The sequence below is a fragment of the Eupeodes corollae genome, chromosome 2, assembly GCF_945859685.1.
Source record: "Eupeodes corollae chromosome 2, idEupCoro1.1, whole genome shotgun sequence".
NCBI classification, from domain to species: Eukaryota; Metazoa; Arthropoda; class Insecta; order Diptera; family Syrphidae; genus Eupeodes; species Eupeodes corollae.
In genome coordinates, this window is record NC_079148.1 from 4057629 (window position 1) to 4083335 (window position 25707).

The 25707-nt window shown below is 33.0% G+C and overlaps 2 protein-coding genes across 7 annotated transcripts in view; one reads left to right on the forward strand and one right to left on the reverse strand.

The window, feature by feature from the left end:
• LOC129945467 (uncharacterized) overlaps window positions 1–25707 on the reverse strand; it is an 89901-nt gene that overhangs the window by 13003 nt on the left and 51191 nt on the right. For 5 of the 6 annotated variants that reach the window (XM_056055245.1, XM_056055246.1, XM_056055242.1 and 2 more), the window contains exons 2-4: window positions 5070–5514; window positions 1926–2033; window positions 713–810 (exon numbers count right to left, since the gene is read on the reverse strand). In XM_056055245.1, the coding sequence (XP_055911220.1) occupies window positions 713–810; window positions 1926–2033; window positions 5070–5330 (467 nt within the window). In that variant the 5' untranslated portion in view covers window positions 5331–5514. Of the gene's footprint in view, window positions 1–712; window positions 811–1925; window positions 2034–5069; window positions 5515–25074; window positions 25310–25707 lie in introns of those variants that run through there. The other variant, XM_056055243.1, reaches the window with a different exon arrangement.
• Window positions 16359–17082, forward strand: LOC129945471 (crustapain-like). The gene is made up of 2 exons (XM_056055250.1): window positions 16359–16617; window positions 16802–17082. The coding sequence occupies exons 1-2, from the start codon at window positions 16531–16533 to the stop codon at window positions 17012–17014; spliced, it is 300 nt and encodes a 99-aa protein (XP_055911225.1). The 5' UTR covers window positions 16359–16530; the 3' UTR covers window positions 17015–17082.

Here is a 25707-nt window from a genome sequence, read left to right on the forward strand (position 1 = left end):
AAGATAACCGAGTTTTTGTTGCCTGCTATTGAAGAACACGACTTGGATAATATATGGTTTTAAGAAGACGGTGCCTCATGCCACATTTGCTGGACGCGTAATGTCTCGTCGTAGCAATATCAACTCGCCACCAAGATCATGCGATTTCACATCGCTGGACTTTTTGTGACGCTACACGAAAGACCGTGTTTATGCAGATAAGCTTTTAACTCTTAAACCCTTAAAACGCAACGTTGGTCAAGTTTCGGCTGAGATACGACCCAGTATGTTGCAAAAGATGGTCGAAAATTACCTCAAAAGAATCGATGTTTGGTCGTCATTTAAATGATATAGTGTTTTACACATAATGTCAATGTTCAAGGTAGAAATGGCGATCTCAAGGCAACCTAGCATGAGATCCAATTAGCGCTGTAGTGCGCCGTTTTGATATGTCAATGTTCAAACTTTATAATAAAAAAGATATATTACGACAAAAAATATTTTATATGTGTTTTATTTACGTTTACTTTTAAAACCGCAAAATGGATAACACAGTATTACAGTTGTTGAAAAGTTTTTTTTTAAAACAAAACTATATTTATTTATGAGCTGAGTACAAAATCAAAACATTCTTAGAAATGTCATAATTGTACTAATACTTCATTAGTAATTCCTTCGTACCGTTGTCGGCAGCCCTGATGACAAAAGTTCATTTATCTATTAAAAATCTTACCTGAGTGTGCTGCCATTGGTAAATATAAAAAATGCTACTTCCGAACGTTCCAATTGCAACCGAGTTACCACCTTCCCCAAATCTGTTGCAATGGTTACCTTTGAATTTATTATAAATAAACAAAAATTGATTAAATAAAATGTTTAATAAATTATTAACTATAATGTACTTGAAAAATCGAACACAAATGCACATTTTCTTATTTTCGTAATGCGCAATTTATTAAATAAAGAAGTTACACTGTGGCGTATGTGTAACATAAATTATAGCCTGGCCAAGAGCTGTATAACATTATGTATGCTATTTTTTTATCTGTGTGGTGATTCATCAGAATGTCAACGATTCTTTCGCATTTATATTCATTTGTTCCTGAAGCTCGTTGCAGATTTGTTGACTAAGTCCACATCCTCGGACAGGACAGCGCATCTCGCATCCAGGTCCTGGATAGATGACCATATATTAAAGTAGTCAGATATTTTATACCATTGCACGAAAATCTATGAATAATGCGTATGAGTATAAGTCCTTTTCATTTTAAGGGATAAAAGTCAATTTATGACTTAGTGTATTCATCATTTGAACCTTAGGACTTAGCTATCGATGATTTTGTGTCGTGTGGACCTGGACATTAATCGTGTGTCGAAGAAAAGTATCTCTGGTTTCTGCATCTTTTGTCCTGAATTACATTGACCCTATTGACGCTTTTCCGATGCACTTCTTTTATTATTTTATCTTTAAGCTTATAAGGATGCATCGCCATACTATCATCATCATTTGGACCGATGTTCATTGTAGGAAAATTTACCATACACTTCTGAGGTCGTAAAAGTTCGTCGAGGGAAGGGGTTGTCTTGTATCAATATTTTACAGTGACTTCAACTCATTCTCATCCAATCCAATGTAGAATGAACCTAAGGCTATAAGTTCAAGTACAGTGTATGGACATGAGTAAATGGGGTGAGGAGCGTGGTAGGAAGCTGAGCTTTCAATATCAATTCAATAATAGAGGAAAAGGATAACGCATCAAGTCACGTTTGATGTTGTGTCTTCGTTCGTTGTTGTGATGAAAGTGCATCGATAAATTTTAATTACTTTGTTGGATAAATTCAGGACTAAGCTAAGAAAATATTATTGCTGTTACGAGTATAGATCTTACTTCGAGGAGTATAGAATCGAAGGGAGTATTGGTTTTGTGTATTTTGTTCGTCCTTACCTGAGTTTCAATATCCGACACCTCGCTGCGATAAGTTAAAATGTCCTGCAGGATAAGCGATGTTTGAACAATCAACGCCAAAATCGGAATAAATGGCAGGACTATCATCTGGAAATAGAGATGAATGGGTCAATATAAAAGAGTGTGTGGAATTTTGTCTTCTTTTATTTTTAACAAAATTAAATTATTATTATGGGAGTGTGGCTGCCAGAAAAGCAATTATGGTTAATTGGTTGAGATAGTATGATTTTTTGTGTTGGTACTAATATGTGTGATGTTTGCAGACATTTGAGAGCGTCAATATTTGTCTAATTAAAAGAAGTGCTTAGTACGTGCTGAGAAAAGCAACAAGCAAGCTTATAGGTAAATGGTTCTCTTGAGGAGATTAAGGAAAGTCAATCAAAGAAGTTACGTGCTGGGAGCCATTTAAATTCTTGTTGTGGTTAATTCAAGTGACGGGAAGTGAATCCAAGAAATTCCTGAGTTAAATCCATCACTTGTTGTATTTGAAATCGTTTTTGTGAGGATGGTGTTGCATATTAATTTATTTAGGTGTACCAATCATATGCAAGAACATATGACACGACAGGGGAGAGGTTAAATTTTCCTTGAAAAATTTTATTTTCAGAAGCACTTATTTTCGATATATTAAATTTCAATTACTTGCAACAGACATTGTATTTCAAAATATTTAAAGTGGCACTGCAGAAAAACCAGTTATTGAAGACTGACGTCTGGAATGATAGTCTAAGGATTAGGATGGGGTTCATAAGAAATATCGATATTTTAAGTAAGTTTTTAGAAGTGTTGGTAGATTTCCTTATTGCAGACTACCTAGAAATTGTTTTATATTAATAGAGCTACATAATATTTTAGCTGTCCGTATTAAAAGTCTTCTTTTAACTACCCGGAGACAATTTTGTACCTATTTATTTTCAAAAAAATGTTTTTTACACGGATTTAAACTTGCTCGCAAGTCAATCCTAAAGTACTACGACCCAAAAGTCTTTTATTATTCTTTCTTAAGATCTTAGAAAGATTGATTGATATCTATTTAAGGACAAGCAGAGATACGAGAATTCTGCCTTTGTCTGATAATGCTTGCTAAAAAGGCAAATCGGTGGAAACGGCATTACACACTTTATTGCGCAGCATCTAATACTGCCTCCATCATGGAGAGTTCACTATTATTGCTTTCCTTTACATCGTAGGTGCCTTTAACATCGTGGACACATCTGCAATCACATTTGCACTTAAATCTTAGGAAGAAGAGAGTTCGCTTGGGGAATTAATGTATTTAATACTGACTAGCATAACAATTAACTTAAAAGTGGGTAACTTTTCTGTAAGAGAAGATTCCTCAGCAGAGAGACATCGCAAGGTGGTTTTCTATACCCCGTCATCTAGAACCTGGTGGTAAATAAAATCCTAACTGATTTGGAAGCGGAGGATTTCAGAGTGATGGCCTATGCGGATGACGTTGGTATTGCGTTTTTTAGAAAGCATCTAAATACCATAAAAGAACTTATACAAAATGCTCAAAGTGGACTGGGTTTCAATCCACGCAAAATTAAATGAGTCCTATTTTTGAAAAATACAAAATTCCATTTGTTAATTCTCCTTATATTAAATTAATCCAGTTAAAGTTCTCGTTGTACCCGTGGCATGATGGTTAGTGCGTTGGACTGTCATGCAAGGGGTCCTGGGTTCAATCCCTTCCTGTGCCACCTTAATTTAAACAAAATAATATTAATGGTTGAGAGTTGTAAGTCACTAGGCCCAGGTTCACAACGGACTGTTGCGCCACCCCATTTGATTTGAGTTAAAGTTCTCAGAGGATCCTTATTATCTGGGTTTAATTTAAGACAAAAAACTGAATTGAGAACGCAATATACAAGAAAGCTATCGGTTATAAATTGGGCTTACAAACCCGAATCACGATAAAAGAATTCTTGTCCCGGCTTACAGATATCAGTACCTGATATCCTTATTTTCTCACATAGTCAAGTCGCTATCAAATCTCTGGACTCTGTCTCTACAAACTCTATAACAGTTCATAACACTCGATCATCTCTAATTGAGATGGCACAACAGTTTAATATTCACCTTTGCTGGGTGCCGGGCCATAGAGATATTTCAGGAATTGTAAGGCAGATGAAATCGCCATGCTGGCATACGAATCGTTACAATCATGTAAACTCTAAACAACACGCTATGAAAAAGACAAACATCAGTCACAAAAAATTTGTGAAGTACACTAGATTTAAAGCGCTCAAGGTAGGTACTTTATTTTTCTTTAGCAGGATGCATATAAGCTCGATAAACGGAGTCATAACCGGGCATTATCTAATAGTAAAGCATGCCACGCGGCTAAGCGTATTCTCAAATGACTTTTGCAGAGGCCGTATGGATGAGGAAGAGGAGGAAACAATTATTTAACTCTTCTAAACATGTCCTGCTCTGGCTCAAAAACGCAAGAAGTACCGAGGGGAATTCTTCTATAAACGATCTCAATCATATTAACGTAATCAGTTTTAATGGTGCATACATCTAAAGATTCACGTCAAGGAATTTTGATTATCACTCCACTTCTGAAATTTAGTTCCGGCTCTAAGACTATCACTAAAGTGTCCTATTTTCATATGAGTGTGCCCTCAATTCCAATTTATCTATTTGATTTTTGTTTTCATGGTTATAAATCAAGAATTTTCATTACCTTTATTTTTAAATGGAAATATATGTATTTGTATTAAATTAACAGCTAAAAAGAAACTTTATGTTTACGGTATACATTTTAGTAACGAATTGAAAAAAGAAGACCATTTTGAATGCTTGGATGGGTCCCATTGAGCTTTAACCAGTTCTTCAGCATTGTTCTGGTGTTAAATGTTTCATGAAGATGATCTTAAGAGTCAGGCCAAAATAATGTTACATTCGCAAAAGTCAAATCAAAGACAACCACATTAAAACTTGCAGCTAAACAAAAACATCTTAAAGAAGCTAAAAAAACACCCTTTACATAGTTAAATTGGACCTGAAATTTTTGTAAATTAAGTTTAAAACAACACCACCCTTATAAATCAAGTGTTATATACTCTAAAGTAGAGCAGAGTTAAAAAAGAAGAAAACAATAAATTAGCTCACCTGGAAAAGTTGTATTCTACGTCCAGTTTTTATAGCTGGATTCCTGGCTGCTGCACTGCAACATCGTCCACCCAACGCCCCCGATATATCGTCCGAGCTTATCGACCGTATTGATATTTTATCCTCCTGATGATGATGATGATTATGTTGATGTTGATGATGATGATGATTATGTGATGCAGTTCCAAGTTGACAGTTGTTTACGGCCATTTCTGTTACGGATGTTGAGTTTTGCTTTAGGCCACATTTTCCATTTAGCATGATGCGTGTGTCCTGTCTTATAATTGTCGCGTGTTCGGTATGAGTGGTTTTTACTGACGTTCGTCCCTTGGTGTATGAAGAGTCCTTTAAAACATGAAAACGTGCTGCCACAATAAAAAAGAAAGTAGAAGAAGGACCACTGTGCTCACTGCACGGCCAACAGTGTGTCACTTCTGTTAATCGTCTGCAAAACAAGAAAAAAGAACAACACATATCACACACGTTACTTTTTATTATAAAAGTTTAGATGACATTTATACAACATTTAATGGAGTGTAATTTTTAGAGAAAGTGAATATGCCTTGTATACAATGCAGGATATACATACATGTGCTTGAAAAGATGATTTCTAATTTCAGCAATTATTATGTATCCAAATGTATCAGGTGAAGGACTTTTTAAATTAACTTCATCTTAAATTTTGTCAAAAAGAAGGATTCCAAAGTTTAATTTTAAATGTAACTCTTACAGGAGAGCGTTTTTCGTACGAGTATCAACAATTAAGAATATTAAAACAACTATAAATTTTCAATTGCAGTTTTTAAAACTGAGCAGAACTCTCAAACACAAAAAAAAACACAAAAAGTGTCTAGCCAATTTTTGTCAGAATAATAATCCAACATAATTTTGTCTCCCTTACTTAAAATTTGTGCATTGATATTTTACTGAAGTTAACAACAACTATTTTCATAAGATAACGTACGTTTGAAATCAATATTTTCAAGGTTTTTTTTTATCGAAAAGTTTTTTTTATAAAAAGTAAAAAGTAAAAAAAATTGGCAACAGAGGTATTTGTCCCAAATTTTTGGGACATGTATAAACTAAATGATTTGATGAATTTTTTGTCGGCTATACTGATAGTATTTTTATTAAATATGTATTTTTTATTTGTCGAAAAACTTAACTTTTATAATAAAATAAGAACAAAAAGAGGCTGGGATGCGACCCACACTGATAACTTCCCATCCCGTCTGTCGATTTGTCTTTCTTAAAAGTTTGTCTATATGTACTAGTATCAATTACCAAATTTGCGTACTATTTTTTATGAAAAAACGGACTGTTGGATTTTTATATAAAAATTACTGAATATCGAAAACAATATTTTCTGTGAAATAAAATAAGTTTGAAGCCAATATTTTTAATTTGAGTCAAAAGTAAATTTTTACCAACTTTTGTTAATTTTTTTTTTTAGGTATTTAATTTTTTGTACAAAAACTAGCAATTCGATTTTTTTCAAAATTTTACTAAATGTTAACAACAATATTTTTTGAAAGATAAAAGTAGTTAAAAACCAATATCTACAATTTTTGAAAAGATATTCGAAAATCAATTTTTACCAACTTTTATTAATTTTTTTTAAATTTTTATTTTTTTTTTAAATAAGCTTGAAGCCTAAATTTCAAGTTTTTGAAAAGATATTTTAATCGATATTTAATTTTTACGAACTTTGAGTAATGTTTTTTTTAGATTTTTATTTTTTATAAAAAAAACTGTCAATTCAATTTTTCTCAAAATTTTATCAGATTTCAAAAACATTATTCTCCGTTGCTCAAAATTGTTTTGGAGATGAAATAATATGTTAATCGTTAAATTTAGGAGGTGACAAATTTTTTTTTTCAGTTTTTTTGATTTAGAAAAAAACCGTTAGATATATTTTTTTTCAAAAAATTTATTTCTTTGAGATCACGTTACAGTTTAGTATATAAAATTTAATTTAAGTCTCTAGCGTTTTTGGTTTATAAGATATTTAGGGTTAACCAAAATTTTCACCTTTTTTTTAAACTGCTCTGGTAAAAAAACCACCCACGCAATTTTCTTGAGAGCCCTTTCTGCATCTTTCTGCCTTATTATCTGTAAAGCAAAATTTATTAGAAGTCGATATCTCTTCTGGTTCTTGAGCTATGGACAACGAAAAAAACGTCGCGAACGTACGGACGTACGAACGTACAGACGTAGGGACGTAGGGACGTAGGGACGTACGAACGTACGTACACACTCACGCACAGACATCTTTCTAAAAATCTTTTATTTCGACTCTAGGGACCTTGAAACGTCGAGAAATGTCAAAATTTTCAATTTGACAAATCGGACCCATTACAATAACTTCCTATGGGAAGTTAATAAAACTTACGGGCAAAATTATATAACAAAACAAATGGGTTTTGTATTTGAACTAACTAATCGAATACACAAACCATTTATTTCGATAAATTAGTTTACCGGTATTTTTTTTTTGATGAGTTCATTCTTGAGCAGTCCTTGGATGAGCTTTGTAAGGGAATATGCCGAATTTTTTGAAGGCGTCTTAGTCCATAAATTTTGGACACTTTGAACTGGTAACAAGACCTCATCCCAACAAAAATGTAGCTCTTATAGACGAAGAATTACGATTTGTATCTTTTCTATTCCTGTTTGGGTTAACGTTTAATTTCTGGCTCAAAATCAAAACCGACCCTGCTAACCTTATAAAAAGCAAGAAAAAGGGAGAAATTTGTTGAAAAGAGTTGTATGTATTTTAATATTGAAAGAAGCCAAGTTGGAACGATTCGAATTAAAAAAAATCTTAAATATAGAAAAACGCCTTACCCAAATCTGCTTAAGAACCTTTTTTTTAAGTTTGGACTCAGTGAACCAAATGGTATAAGCTGTCGGATGGAATGGCCGGAACCATTTTTACTAACTTTTCTACCATCGTAGATTAAGATCTCGAGTTCGAATATTTTTACGAACGCAATACTTGCCGTCATGCTGCATTTCAGACAGTGTTTTCTGCATGCTTTGACGTTATTACCGATTTCTTTTTGGTAAAGTCATCCGTGATACAGTCAAAGCCTTAATCTAGACAGAGTATCAACTTTATAGAATTTGATGCTTTGTTTGAATCCACCTAAGGAATTGTTTCACCTTGAACTTCAACTTTTGGGTCAGACAACTCCCCAATGAATAAGTGCTGATATGAGGTTAAGCACCTAACAGCTGGTTAACGAGCTCAATCGAATATCTCATAACTTGTTTCTTACCTCTGACCCTCATCTTACTTCTCTGTTTTATCTCCTTTAGGCACATCTGACTGTTGTATTATAACAGCAAATCTCGTGTCGAAACTCCTCCTAAGAAAACCGTTTGGCAATAAAAGCCAACTGAGACGCTCTCAATTAGTATTTTAGAATCTTTAACTGGCCACTATACTTCCTCGATAGTGACTTCGAAGCCAAAGCTGCAGGCGAAGAGGATTAAAAATATCAACCTTAAGGACAACGGATGGTTCGATGCGAGCTGTAAAGAGGTTATTAGGGCCAAAGACGTAAGTTTCTGTTGTTTTGAGGCCAACCCAACTGACGAAAACCGTTTAAGCAAGTCAGGAAAAAATATTGCAATGTTCCAAGGCAGTCAAAATGTTTAGTCATTCGTAAAAAAAAAAACAAGAGGAATTCTTCCTCTTCCTCGATTCCTACGCTCGGTGTCAATGAACCTCCATTTTTAAGATCTATAGAGAAAACTTATTTCTTTGCTAAGCAGTTTTCTACAAATTCAGAGGTGATATGACTCCATCTGTACTTGGGCACGTTACTGAATTTATGGCATTCTGGTCCAGATTTTAATCTGAAGAGGTGTTCGTCAATGCGGGAAAAACGCTTACGCAGTGGTTTCGCCAGCGAATCTATCCTCATGTCTCATTCCTAGAGGATGGAAAACCGCTTTTGTCCAGCCAATTTCCAAAGAAGGCACATCCTCCTTATCCTCTAAGTATCGACCGATTGCACTTAATCCCATTTTTTCCAATATCATGGACACACTGATAAATTATCAGCTCAAGAAATATGCTGATCTCATGGTTATTCTCATTGAATAGTCGAGCAAATCTTTACATCGTTTTAGGGAAAGGACGGTTATTGCACTTGATATTTCAAAAACTTTTGATAGGGCTTGGAATAAGGCTCTCATATTAAAAATGCGTGTTTTCTGTTTTCATGAATCCCTCCTGTATTGGATTAGTAATTACCTTTCGAATTGTTCAATTCAAGAAGTATTGGACGGGTTCAAGTCTGAAAACCACAAAATAAATGCTGGTGTGCCCCAGGGCTCTGTTCTATCTCCAATACTTTTTCTTATTTTTATTAATGATCTCCTGTCTGCAACATCTAATCCATTACATTGATTTGCTGACGAAAGTAGATATCCGTTTTTATACTCGCATCCCTTTTCTTTGGATTAGCACATTAAAGACCTAACAGCATTGTTCAATGGGGAAAAACCGAGTGCAATTTAATGCTTTTTGTATCATTAACGTGCTAAGGTATGAATCATTAATTTGAATTCAACAGACCTTGAAACGTCTTAAAATGCAAAAATGTTCAAATTTCAATTCGAAGAACACAATAACAGAAAAGTTGGATCTTTATTAAGGAAGCTCGAAGTTTCCAATCCCCACTTTTATAAGCCTGAAATAAAAATGTCAACGTTACCTTCTATTTGTTCCTTCAAAACAAACATGTTGAACTTTTCGTTAAAAAAAAAAAAAAACAATAACTAAATTTAATAAGAATGATTGAACTTTCTATTGACCTTGAGTTCTAGAATGACTTTTATTTTGTTTATTTTATTTTCATATGAAAGAAAAAATACACACTTTCAATCAATTGGAATCAAATTAAAACTTGTCGTCCGTCTAACATAAAAGACATTATTGGTTTTCATCACTGTCACAATGGACATACATATTACTTTCAATTTTCTTGAGGTGGTGTGGTTATATTTTATTGATTACGGATGAGGTGACAGTTTTTGCGTAAGATAAGTTTAATTAAATATAAAATAATTTACGTATGAAGGTAACTTTCATAAGTGTCCTTACAACGAATCTTCTAATCTACATGTGCGTAAGTTGTTTGCTTTAAGTAAAAATGGGGTAAAATATCATAATTTTAAATGACAAAAGTTCGTCTAATAATCACCAAAAGATTAAATTCAAAAACTTTTTCAAAAATACGAATCACCAAACCCTTTAGCGTAAAAATTTACGACTCCATCCTAGGTCGTGACTTATTCCACTTGATATGCATAATGCATCTAACTCCCCCATGTTACTTTAAGGTTTTCGCCCTCCAATTCCCATTACGTTTCTGTAAATATTTTAATCTTTTTAACGTATAATTTTAAATGTATGAACAATTATTTCCATTATCATTTATATCATAATCATTTTCTTATTTTCAATGAACCTTTTTGTTTGCTCATTAATTGCAAATTTTCCGCTCTTTATTTAATTTTGGGACATTTCCATTTGATTGAAAATATATAACAGACTTCAAACAATTATCTGGACACATATCAAACAAAAAAAAAAAATAAAGACATATTTGTCATTAAATTGTTTGCCATTAAGTAAATTGATGGTGGAAATGGTATTTTATTTATTTACTTAGAAGGAAGCAATATGTCATCATATTTTCTTCTAAAAATCCAATTAATATACGTTTCGGAAGGAACTAACATTCTTTCTAACATCGTCATTCTTAATATTATGTTTATATGTATATGGGAAGGTAAATATTGACTAGCTGTGCGTGCAAATAAATTGACAATAGTATTGAAAGCCCCCTCTAAATCAGCATTTATAAGGTAATGGTAAAGTGGAAAAATGAGGAGTACGTACACTGTAACACACCCTTAGTAGGGACTTAACAAGGTATGTCTCGTATATTTCATTACTGCTTTGAAATTCAATCTTCAAAACATCAGCATGTGTACTCTACGTATAGTCTAAAAATATTAGATATTTGCTTCTAAAAAATTCCGACAAGGCTTAATTTCGATAGAGAGTTTCATTTATACTCCGTTCTCTTATTTTGGACCAGAGAAAAATATGTCAATGGGTGGAAGGGGATCACTGTTCTTACAGAATATTTAAACACTATAGGGTTTTTTTAAAGCTGTAGATAAATGGTAAGGTGAAATGAAAACTACGTAACGTTTTTGGTTTAGTCCAATATAAGAGGATTTTTAAGGAAGTACTAATGAAATAAAGGTTAATGATGATATATAATCAAATTCAGCTTTGTCGGAATTTTGTTGAAGTAAGGGCATTTTTTTACGGTTCTATTTGTAGAATTGAAAATGTTGACGTTTCTCGACGTAAACATAAGTACGTTAGAGTAGGATACTTTTTCCGTCAGCTATTTTTGAAAACCAACAGTGATACCGACATCAAATAAATTAAGTTTAACAGATAAAAAAATGAAGTGGGCTATTAAAAACAAGGGAGAAAAAAAACTTGGTTAGCCCCAAGTTTAAAAAATATCATAATGTCAGTCAAATAAAAACATAAAACCTCATTTATCTTGAAAACAAAGAAATATACTGACTTTGAGGTTATTTCATTCCTATAAAATTTGTTGTTAAAATTTTAAAGACCCTATTTTTAAGGGCTCAACATTTTGTTAAATATCAATTTCTAAATATAAAGCAATTTATTAGAGACTCCAATACTTTAAAATTTTCTTTTGATTTTTGTAACTATTAAATTGGTAAGTCTCTTTTTATTGGAAAATGGGCATCAGAACATTGATACGTGAAGAGAAACATAGCAAACAAACTTAAACGGCCCTATAACTTGCAATTCCCAACTGTAGTCTGGACCCTTTCATCCATTGCTCTTATGAGATTAATTGTACCTTCATATGTATACAACCTCGTGTTCCATTAGAAAGTTTAGTAACCAAAATCTGCCTAAAGCATATTTCACTCACAAACAAAAATATAGTGATACGTGGATAATTTCGGGGATGGCTTTAACTTTTTACGAAATCGTTTGAAATTTGGAAAAAAAAAATTGAAAACTCTCCCAAAAATATATTGATTTTACTTGTCGAATATTTATATTTTTAGGTAAATAGTGGATTAAAAAAGTATTGGCAATTTAATTTTGTAAACATTTTATGTAACATTTTAAGAACTTAAAAACACTGCACCTTCTAAGTACAATTTTGTTAACCTTGATTACGCGACATACAAAGCACACGAACAGGCTCTTAAATACAGGTATAAAAAGTATTGGCAAAACCTATTGATCTTTTTACTTTTATGGTTTTTAAGGTAACGTAATATTTTAAAAGATACAATTTAGTGTTTTAAAGTGCTTTGACTTTAAAATCAGCGTTTCAAGTATTAGCAAATAAAAACTAAATTGAAATGTTAGAAAATTGGTAAAGAGCTCACAATAAGATTATTCACATTTTGAAGTTTATCAAAAAATTCGAAAACACGAGTTTTACGTAAAACCAGAAAAGAACAGGCCAACTTCGTATTTTTTTATAACAAGAAAAATTACGTTATTCTAAAAGAAGTGCGAAAAACCAAAAATAAGTACTCCAAACTTGACCTAAGAAGTGGCAAATAATATCGGTAAACTTTATAGTGTGGAGACTCTAGGTAATGATTTGCACGATTCAAAATATCACGAAAAAACTAGCTGCGATAAAAAAAGTCATTCATTTCTGAAATGAATAGAAAATACGCTTGGAATTGGAAAAACGTAACTAAGCAAACCAAAGGAGTGCCGGAAACCAAATACTTAGCTGAAAAGTAAAATGTTGTGTCTAGTGATAAACATGATAGACCGAGCTTTTTTGTTTGGGGAGTATGGTGTCAAATGATATAGGCAGTTCAACTTTAACAGAAGCTGATGTGATGACCAACTTGTACATTACAATTTTGCGTACTAATTTAAATGACCTTTTTGAAAAGCTTGAGCTTTGGAATTCATTTGTCTTTTAACAAGACAATGATCCCAAGCACACTGTCTTTAAAACTCGTAAGATGTTGCTATATGTTGTTTTTTAATAATAAACGCACACTCAAGGGGATATTTCATACCTTTATTATGTAAAGACACAGTTTTAGCACTAGGAAAGGGAGAGAGGAATTGAAAGAAGGTGTCGGTGCACATTGATTTTGAATTCCTGAATATTGCAATGGCTGGGAAAAGTAGAGTGTAGTAAGGCATTCCACATTCGCGTAGTACGGCTAAAGAACGAATCTCTGTACTTGACAGTACGCCCGAATTTCGACTCGAGGGTATAGTGATGAGAACATTCCCAAAAGCGCGAGTATTACGGTTGAACTGTTTAAGGGGAGGAATGCAGCTGGCTATTTCTCTTGAGTATAAACCGTTAAAATAACGGTAAAAAAGCGTGAGACAAAAAATTTACGACGATATTCAAACGACGTAATTGATCCTATGATGGTGTTATCACCAATTAATTTAAATGCTCTACATTCAATGCAGTCCAAGATGCTTAAGTACGTTGCAGGAGTATCAACCCAGAGATGAGCTTTGGACGTATATAAGTTTTGTAGATATTAGCAAGATCAGAGAGGGAGAAAAACTTCATGCATCGCTTTAGAAAACCCAAACATCTTGTTGCATTTTTGGCGAGATCGCGTATGTGATCTTTCCACAAGAGATGGTTAGTGATACACATACCTAGAATATCGAGATGTTCAGTCTTCTCGATGCAAGTGCCATCCATGGATAATGCTAAAGGGGGTGTATCTCGCTTTAACGATACAAGACAGCATTGGGTTTTCGAAGCATTACATTCCATGTGATTTTTTAATCTCCATTGTACAATGCAGTTAAGGTCGGAATTTAATAAACGTATCATATTTTGTCGTTGCAGTTTCACATCCGAAGAAGAGGGATGTAAGACTGAAAAGCTAAGAGTATTATCGTCAGCAAAACAATGTATTGGACTAGAAGTTGCAGACAGAAGATCATTAAGAAGCTTTCGATCTTCGAGATATTTTTTGAGCTGATAATTAATCTGCGCTTCCATGACCTTGGAAAGAAGAGACATAAGTGCAGTCAATAGGTAATTAGGAGGTGAGGATTATTCGACTTTTTTTGGGTATAGACCAGACCAGCGGATTTATGTATGTTGACATCTTTTAGGGCTCTCGCCACACTACGAGTGCGAAAAAAGATTGGCCCCATAGAATCATTAACGCGCTCAATAACAGGCGGAGTCATAACACTAACATAATACTCAAAGTTAACCTAAAATTTAAGTCAAGCCTTGAGAAAGTAAAAGATTTCTTCCAAATCAGACCTTAAAAGGATTATACTGGAATAGTGGGAACAAATATCGCGTGACTTAAAAACTCTAGTGTTTTCGATGGACCGAAGATTACAAGGAATCATTGATGCTAGCAAAAAGAACTAATTGTTTGTTGTTTAATAAAACACTCCTCAAATTGTTTTAAATACAAAATTGATATTTCAAAAAAAGTTTTAAGGTTTCCCAATGGGAAGTTATCAGTGTTAGTTGAATTTCATAGTGGTATCACAATGGACCCTTGAGGTCTACGTGTGTCAATGATATCTAGACAGCCACTCCAACCTAACCTAACCTAGTTGAATTTCAGCCTCTTTTCATCTCATTTTTCTACACTGATGTAATTCTACAAAAGGGTTAACACGTGCTCTTTACCAAGCGCACGTTTACAGTGGTTAGTTTGTGGAACCTTATTGCTAACCACACGTCTTATATGAATAAGCTACAAGCTCACACTTATATCGAAAGGGCTTTTATAAATCATTTGAATTTTATATTTTCTTTTTATAATAAAATGTATTTTAACAAATTTCCAAATAAACTTTATAATTGAATTTTCATTCTGCAATTTTTTTAAATACAGTCAAACTTCCTTATACCGAACCTTGAAGGGTACACAAAACTGGTTTGTTATAAAGAAGTTTCAAAAAAAAATCTTTATATATTAAATTTAATGCTCTTTTATGTTTTCAAAAAAAAAGTACAAAAAGGATTGGTTTTAAAGAAGTTAATATCTTTTAATTTTTAGTTAAAATCATATCAATTTTGTTTCAATTATAAAAGGTAAAGCTATGCATCATCTGAGGTTTCATCTCTTGTTTCAATAAAACTTCGAAAATTATAAAATGCAGTTCTCATGTCAGTTTTAATTTGTTTCGAATAAATTCGATGTCATTGTCGATTGCTCAGTCCGATTCCTCAGATTTAATAATATTGAATTTTGTTCAAAAGTACAAAACCCAGCTTTGTTCTACCATTTTACAATTATTTCAAAACAACTTTGCTTTCGGGGCCAACAAATTAGTACTTTATAAAGAGAATTTTGATTGCATTATAAGGAACCTAATTCGTATGGAATATTTCTTGAGGGGAAGGTAAACAGAATAAAATTAACTATAGAGATAATTACGTTATAAGGAAGTTCGTTATAAAGAAGTTTGACTGTAATAATGTCTCTACGCTTAAAAATGGATTTTCACGCAAAGAAAAACAAAGCATTTAGGCCTGAATGAACCTATTAATTTTGAAATTTCAGTAACCTAAAGTCATTAAGATTATTATTTTTTAATTTTAACTTAAGTAAAATGTTAAACTATGGTTAGATATAAAAATAGTTGATAACATTTAGCATAATAATCTTACTAGCCTAAAATTGTTTTAAGTTTTAAACTATCATTTATTTACAAATCTTAAGAGGCTTCAAAAGAAAATCTGGATTAGGTCCTGCAACGATCGGAGCTTTTTGTCTATTTTCTTTAAATAAGTTTGGCTTCAAATGTACCCGGATTTCTTTAAATTTAGTCTTAAATTCAAAAGTCTGAGTGTATAAGTATAAGTATAAATTTTCTTTCTGTTCACACATTATCTGTTTACATAAAACACTTTGACTTGACTGATAACTTTGCTTCCAACTGCCATCAATATTTAATTACGCTTCTATTTTTAACAAAAAATGTCTAAGTTTTATCATAAGTATGATGACATAAACAATATCCACACTTAACACTTAACAAATTAATAATGACAATATTTACTTACAACAAATAAGAGAAGACATTGTTTGAAAAAAAATACATTCCCAGACCTTTGTTTTGTTATTTTCTTAAATAGACGAGTGCACTTATCTATAAAAACTTTTTTACGGAACAAATTAACTTTACGAGTATCTTTTTTGTAATTTTTAATTTGTTCAAAAACATCTGTACGTGTGCTCAAACAATTTAACTTTTTCTCTTTGGAATTACAGTTTTATAGATATAATAGATTTTGAAATAACACATCTTTGTCAGAGTATAAATAAGTGCGATAAAGTGAAATACCCTTAAGTATAGAGTTTTGTGTTACTTGCTATTTTTGAAATCATCATGAAATTCACTTTGGTACTATTGGTTACGGCCGCCATTGTGGCATGTGCTTTGAGTTGCTCTGATGTCGATTTCGAAAAATTCCAGGTTTGTAATATTGACCACTATCACTGACATCCAATCACCAGTTTCTTAAGAACCACACAAATTACTCATCAATTCAAAATTTGGAAGTTTATGAAATTTACAATTTTTAACACATGTCAAAAATCAACTTACATAAATAACTTTTTCTAAACTTGTTGATAACTAAATTAATATTTTTTTTCAGGCCGAGTTTGGCAAGAAGTACGCCGATAAGAAAGAGATCAGTTCCCGCAAAGAAATTTTCTGCAAGAACTTAAGGAAAATTCAAGCCCACAACCGTTTATACGATCAGGGACTTAGCACCTACCAACAAGGCGTAAACCAATTTACTGATATGACCTCAGAGGAGTTCCAAAACAGCGGTTATGTAATGCATCCTGGCTTCGGAAAGCATTAAGTTTTCCTCAGAAAAAAATGTAATATGCATTTTCTCCAATAAATTAAAATTTGTATACACAAAAATAATGTTTTGTGTTATAACTAAAATTTAAGTATTGAATCGATTTACAGCGAAATGAGGGAGTTTCTAGAGAATTTTTAAGCAAACATTTTATTTCTAGCTTCAAGTTAAAATTCAAGCTTGACATTTTGTGTGACAGTATTGCCTGGAATATCATTGTCAAACATTATTAGATGGCTTTTGAAATTCCTTGTTTAAAATAGCTGAGATTCGCTCGCAATTTCTTCATCGGATCTTCTAACAATAGATTTAGGTTTGATATGCACAAAAACAAGATTTTTCAAAAGAAATCAATGGATGTGTATCTAAAACTAGCAATCGTAAACAATATGAGCCAAATGGCCGCCATGCTACAATTGCAGCTCCCTATTATTCTTATGAGGTTTTCGAAGACAAATTTGAATGCACTCAATATTTAAGGTTAAATACCGTAGCAAATTCATCTTGAGATTTTAAATATCGGAGAGGAGAACACCGAGTTCTCAGAAGGAAATAAATAGAGCATGAGAAGGTTTGAAAGTAGAGATGAAGTTCGAGAGTTTTATAAACAGGTGAAACGAAACTTACAAGAACATATACTTCTAACCGAAGACTGCAAAAATAATGTGGACAACTTCTGCAGAATGTATAACGTTGACGAAGAACCGAATTCCGCAGGATAATCCATTCAACCTAGACAACGAAAACCAACAATTCCGTCTTCCCGACTTGGACAAAGTAGAGATTGTGATTTCTATATAGTATAGAGGCATCAGTCTACTTAATATTATTGTTTTGCAAAATCTTCTCTGCCGTAATATGCAAACGTCTAACGATCATATTCAATAACCTGCTAGGTCATTATCAATGTGGTTTTAGACCGGGAAAGCCTACAATCGATTAATTATTCACATTACGCCAGATCGTGGAAAAAAACCCAAGAACATCAAATGGACATCCACCATCTTTTCATCGATTTCAAGGCCGCATATGACCGCATCTAAAGGGAAGAGCTGTATAGAGTAGTGCCTAGTTTTGGCATCCCTGCCAAACTTGTCCGTTTGTGCAGGATGACCATGGGGAATTTGCACTGCTCCATAAAGGTTGAAAACATTTTAAAAGAACCTGTCGATGGCAAAAAAGTCTTTACACAAGGTAATGAGCTGTCATGCGATTTGTTTAACATCGTCCCTGAAAGAATAGTGCAGACCTCCAACGTCAACACTTGAGGCACTATCTTTCAAAGTCTGCCCAATCACTAACATATGCTGATGACATTGACCTAATCTTAAGAACTCAGCGTGATGCCAATTATTCTTTTGCTGGTATTTAGGCATAGGCGGTAAAAATAGGTTTAACGGTTAATGAGGGCAAAACAAAGTATTTGCTTTCATCAAGAAAGGACCTACGGGTTGTCTGGGTCAAAACGTTAATGACTTTCCCAAACCTAGGCTCCTTTATGAACACAGAAAGCAAAACAAGCGCTGAGATCCCACGAAAAATTTCTTCTGCTAGACGCTGTTTCGTTGGGCTAAGAAATCATTTGAGAATAGTAAAGCCCTCTCTCGAAAGGCCAAGGTGTCGCTATATAAGACCCTTAATATCATCGTTTTGTAATATGGTGCAGAAGCATGAACTGTGACAAAGCGGATGAAAGCACCTTGGGTCAGTGCGAGAGATAAGTCCTTCGCGTGAACTTTGACCGAGCTAAATGAAGAAGTTTCTTGGGTGAGGCCCTAGTTCACACAGGACTGTAGAAAAAACAAAGTGAGGTTAAACATTCAACATTCTTGAAGTGTGGTTAAAAAAAGAATCCCTATATTTGACAGTAGGTCCAGAATCTAGATCAAGGTTAAACTGAAGACCATTTATAAAAGGGGTAGTATTGATTCTGAATTTTTTGAGCAGAGAATGTAACGTCATTTTGAAATATTTTAAAATATTTCGATACAAATAATTACGCTTGCACCACTCATCAAGTCTATTTAATTCTTCTTGCAGGAGAAAGCCATCGGAAATGGATTTAATACAACTGAATATTTTTGAGCCATTAGAAAACACTAATTTATGAGAAAATCGGAATTAAAATGGAATATCATTTACTAAAGTAAGAAATAGAAACGGTTACAGGTGGCTTCCTTGAGGAACACCGTAGAAAACGAGAATTTGGTGAGACCAAACATTAACGTTTAGAACACCATCACATAAATAAAATTGAAGCCAAACCAAAAGAATAGAATAAAAACCTAAACTTTCTATTTTGGGGCTAACTCGATCGAAGGCTTTGGCGAAGTCGGTGTGTATAACACTACATTGCGACTGACCTCCTTCAAAAAAGCTAACAACATAATGAGTGAAAACCATAAGATTTGTTGAGGTCGATTCACCAGGGACAAAGCCCTGCTTAGGTCCAAATTTGTGAATAGGAATTATGAAAGAAATTTTAAAATAGCTTAAAAATCTACTTTCTTGAGTAAAGTATTAAATGAAAGTGAAAGTAAAGTGGTTGTTTCTCAAGACTTAGCCTATACATAAGGGACTTCTTTTGCAGTCAACTGCATTCTTTGAACGTAAATTATCAACTAGTTAGTCAACTAGTTAGTTTTTCAAGCTAAACCTTTACTTCAATAACTTCTACTTTCAGTTCATCGTACAAAAACTACTACAAAATTGATTGTCTACAAAACACTCCTCAGGGAAGCTACAGCCCCATCACGATTTGTAGTTTGTATATATTGCAAGAAAATATCACTTATTTATTTTCCAATTTGACAACTACCCCTTTTAACAAAAACAACAACAACAACAACACTAAACGGAATCGTGCAGGAAATAAATAAATCATAAAGCAATAAAGTTCAGCTTTCAGTTGACTGAAAAAACATGATCAATTTTTATTTTGATATCAGTCATCCTTCCAGAAGCCAATTTTTTGACAGCTGGCCAACCAGAAACTAGAAACTTTTCTTACTTTCAAGTCCCTTATGTCACCTGCTCAATGATTTGAGTTTGAATTCAAAGTAATGACTTTGATGAAATCTGCTATATTTACATAATTATGTCACAATTCAATATTTTGTTCTTTAATCATCTGTCAATTGGAATCTCAGGGTTGCTTCGGTAGCTATTTTGTTTAATCTGACATTTCACTACACTAAATTTAAAATCGAAGGTCGGCTTGGAAATAAATATAAAAACAAAAACAAGTATTTTAAAGAATTTGTAAGCTTTCTATAAGACTTTTGTCAAGGTCTTATGTAAAATCTTAACACTTTAAAACGTACCTTCAAAGCATATGCATATAAAGGAACTGCATATGTGTTAATTTTCTGCTAACCCTTATACTTTCTAGAAAACAACTAAAAATTCATAAATTCAGAATGCAAATTGGTGTAGCGCATAGTTCGTGTCCTGTTTTTAGCGTTTTACTGCTATGCAATGCATCAAAAACAAAAGCAACCCACAAAAAATTCACTTCGATAAAATTGTAAACAAACATCGTCAACATGGCGGCAATGGTGGCAGCGGCGTCTGAGAGAGGACGGCGCGATGTCCTCGGCGCTAATCGCCCGTGTAGTAGTACATCTCCCTTCGAAAAAGGTTTCCATGATGCATTTTAAATAATTTTTCCACAGAATTTTTGAAAGGGAAATTTAATTTAAAAGTCTGTCGCTTTGCTTCACTTGCATGTTGCTGCTAGCTTGTAGCATGTTTCTGGCAAAGCAAACACAAGTTGACGCCATTGAACTAAAAAGGACACAAACACACATCCTGGTGCTGCTAGGCTGCTGCGAGATTCTATGTCGCCAAAGATACCAGCTTGAGCTTATAGTTGAATTGCTGCGATGCGATGAGTGAAGGGCAAAAATAGGTAGGTACCTACATGTATCGCGTGTACAGTTACAGTTATGTGCAATGTGCATGACCTCTTTGGTTCCGTTTCCGTCCCATGTATACAAAATAAAATAAGTAATAGAAAATTGCAAAAGTAACAATATGTAATAATTAGTAGATGTTAACATTAGATGATGGCAGTATGGCAGGTGGGTGCTCCACTGCTGCTGCTGCTGTAGCTATAAGAGGTTTAAAATGGATGTGTTGTGAAAAGTTTGAATAATGTAAAAAGAGTAAGGGCTCTTGACCACCACCTGGATGTGTGTTTTCTCTGTTGATGTCGTCGAGGGTAGATGAAGCTTTTTGAAATAATCCTTAATTTATTTTTATTTCACAAATGCTGACACGGGTGAAGAAACAAGAAACATTTTATTCACATGTGTATGTAAGTTTAGGTATATGTATATGTAGCTACTTGTGTGGTCTCGAAGAATTTACGTTCTTACATAAATAGGTACGTGCAACTTGTGGACTAGTTTTTGTGGACATTGTTAAAAAACACCTAAAGTTAAAGTTTCTGAGTTTATTTTCAGGCCGATACCAATGAATAAAAACTTTTGCAGTGAAATATCGTAATAATTTAGAAAAAAAGGTACATGCCAATAATTTCTTTGTCACTTGGGACTTACCTAAAAAAAAATAAAACTCTAAGCGTTCCTGAGAGTATGCCAAAACTACCGTTTTGTGACATTGCATTGCATTGAGTTTCCGAAGCAATAAATTTTAAACGGTTTTTGATTTCCCATTAGACACTTCTGCCAAGATCGGAATTTAAAATGGTTATCATACGCACCGTTGGAAATGCACATTCGAAGAACAAGGATGAGAATCTAAAAACGAACATGAAAATCTGAAGGCACTGTCATCAGCGAAACAATTTAGTGGGTTAGGAGTTTCACACAAAATATCGTTTTTGAAAATAAGGAAGAGTTTCGGAGACAAAACGGAGCCTTGGGGCACACTAGCGTTTATTTCGTGCATATCACATTTGAATCCGTCCAATACTACTTGAAATGAGTAAATTACCGAAAGGTAATTTCTAACCCAATAAAGAAGAATTCATCATTACCAAATGCACGCATTTTAGATATGAGAGCTTGATGCCAACTCTATCAAATTTCTTTAAGGCACATGAATGACTTTAAACTTAAAGGAAGTCAAAAAGTTACAGATGAAATATTTTCTTTTAATTTTCTACTCATGGAACGATGTATTGGAATGAAAAACAAATAAATAAATACAAAACTTCTATAGGTAGAAAACCGCTGAGTGTGGGGTTACAATACAAAATTGTCAGAACGTATCCTTTTATTGGAAACCATCGAAGCCAATAAGTTGGATGCGTACTAAATAAAATTCACGAACTCTTTGATATTGCATATGTGAAGTACGCTTTTTTTACAACCTCAGAAAAAGGGATTATTTTGAAGAACGGAAGTTTGAGCCATCTAAAAGAACAAACAGACCATTATCTGAAGTGCAAGCTTCAGCAGGTGAAATCGTGGAGACATCCACAAATTCATTTCTAAAAGGAATTTTTTTATTATCCACTGCAGCATTCCAATAACCAACCATTAACAACAACTCCCAATCCTGAAAATCAAAGTCAACTGATGGTATCTTATCTTCAGCAAAAGGACTTGTAAAAACTCCTATTAATATAAAAGGCTAGTTACTCGGAAACTAAACCAGATGAGAAAATGCTGCAATTTTGACAAGTTCAGCGTACAATTCAAAGCTGAAAGCTCTTCTTATTTCTAACAAACCTAGAGTAAAAGTTCTCAAAATAGATAAGCGGCAACTTATAGACGAATTGAAACCCGAGGATGAGTATGATTTGCTGAACACAATGGTTAAGCTGAAGCTTGTGGTACTGTCAAAGTTGAATAGTACGAAAACAACACACAGCGCTACAATTTGAAGTTTAACTGAAGCTGATGCGCAAGTTGGGTTGAAGTTTTACTTTTTGACATTTGTATTATGTATTTTAATGGGTTCGTTCAACACAATAATCTTCATTTAAATAACTTGCTTTGGGATTGTAAATGTATTTCAGAACTTATTGCAGGTAAACGAAAGACAAACAGGCCATCATCTTTAAAAGTTTTGTAAAACAACAAATAAAAAACAATGAATTTAACAAATACACATGGCAACAAACTCCCGCACAAAATTGACTCATTCATTTTTTTTTACCACTTCAAACTTGCTTCGAAATCCTTGTTTTTAATGACGACTTCTGCTTCAAGCGTTTTTTTAAGCTTCACCCATTGTGATAAGGCTGTGAATCTAATGCTGATGACGATTGAAAGTGCATTTTCTGAAAAGAAATTTTTTCAAAATCAAGAATAACCTATGGTTTGATAAGTTCTGAATGAACGATCTGGTGCGTGGAATTGGAGGACGTCACATATGTGTGTGACTTCTGCCCCTAACTTATGAGTTACTGCTTTGACCTGAGTATAATTTAGTTGGAAAGTTATTACACTTTTTTGACATATTTATTCCTTACTAAATTGGCAGAATTCCAAAATAAAAACTTTAATTTCCTTAAAAACTCATTTTAACCGTTTGAGAAAAAGGCAATACACTAAATATGCGGTTTTGCCCTCACTACCCCAATTCGAAAAAAAACTAATAAGAGAATCCTTAGTTGTTCTATTTTTTGCAAATTGATCGGTCTCAAAATGATTTCTTATTATCTGCTGACCGTTTTGGTTCAAGATTAAAAAGAAAGTCTTACTTCTTTATCTAAGAGAGCTGTGATTATTAATTCGATAGATCACACCCAATGGTTATGTATCAAACAAGTTTAAAATTGATTCGGGAATACTGCAAGGTAGTCATTTAAGTCCTTTTCTTTTAATTTTATTTAAAAATAACCAATCGTCTGTGTTGAATCACTCTAAGTGCATCGTTTACATGAACGATGTTATAATCTTCAAAACTATTTCAAATACTCGTGATTGTAAAGAATTTCAATGTAATCTAAATGCGTTATTCGGTTGGTGTGTTTGGGACTATCTGCCTTTTGACTTTAATAAATGTAAAACTACTAGCTTTAGGAAAAAATGTTCATTTGATTAACAAACTTGGATTCTCACACGACATTGACTCCAAAACTAATAAAGCTTAATCTTGGTTTAAGAGGTAATCAATACCATATGCCATAAATCCTGCCACAAATCCAGACTAGAACTAATGCAAAAGAGGTTTCTGAGATTTGGGGTCTAAACACAGGCTGATATTTATTTATTTTTATTATTGATATTTATTGTTCAATTACTTACTGGAAATATTGACTCTTTGCTGTACCTTCTGTCTCGTCTAATTTTGGATATTCTCCAAAGAAACCTGAGGAATATAACAGGAAGCATAAGTTTTCCAAACTATCGGACTTATAATGAACAATTTTCTCCCTCAAAAATATTTTGTTTTTATAAACTTTTTTAACCACAGAGTAAATTCATCTTAACCTCTAATAGCTGAGGTAATAATAAATATAAACTATTGGACAGAACTAATCTATTGAACAATATCTAAAACTCTCGATAATAAATTACAAACTTTAAAGTTTAATGCAAATAAAATGTTCCCTCAAAATGTTTCCCGATATCTCGAACATTGGAAAGTATATGGTAATCAAAAGTTTCACCATACAATTAATTTTTCGGGAAAAACATTAACAAGCTATTGCATTGGATTTTTGTTCTAGAGAAGGTTTTTATAACACCAACAAATATTTGGAGAACATATTTCAAAAACATTTCGATGAAAAATCATTATCAATGGAGTTTTCCCATGAACTCGGTAGTAGGAAAAATATATTTGTTACAAATATTAAATTAAAATACTTATAATTATTCACTTCAAAAGTCTTTTAATTTGTATTAAACTGCATTTTTATTCTGACGCCTTCAACAATTATCGTCAAATTGAATTAAATTTCCACGAAACTTAAACAAATTTAAATCTAAACCTTCCTCTCAAGAAGCACTGTTCCGATAGAGGAAAATCGCATTAAAATCCCTTAAGTAGTTTTTGAGATTATCCTAGATTTACAGTTTTCATGCTTGATATGAATAGTAAAATTTTCCATCATGCCACCACTTTTCTATACTCACATAATTTTATTAATATTTCTTATAGTTTTAGAATATTTTTGTATCCAATCAAAATTTTAATGGAAAATCCGAAGAGCAAACACCTGTAGGGCACACAGATATTTTGATTGATCACATTTTGTGCTTTGAGTTTAGGTTAATATTTCTTGATTTTTTTGTATCCAAACACCATAAAACTCAATTCAGTCACTGTTTCTGGTTTGTAAATATTATCTAAAAATAATACCGAAATTGATGATTGATGTGACTAATTCGCAAATATGATGCCGGTATATTTCTTAGAGTAATTTACATTTTCACACCCGAACACAACACTGTCATCTCGACCGACAGTATCTATTAATTCAATAATAAACAGTGACAAAATATATGCAACTTATAGATAAACATTTGATTCTAATCAATTGTTAAATTATCATTAGTTTTAGACGTATAAAATATATAAACAATATTATTTAAAAATTACTTTGACACTTCTTTAACACGCGAGACAAAAATAATATCATTCTTTTGCCGTCCAAACAATCTTCTGAGCTATTTTAAAAATAAATTCAATTTCAGAAAATCACAACCGTGCCGGAGAATTATTATTTGTCTAATTGATTTAATCAAATTATAACGCATGGAATTGTG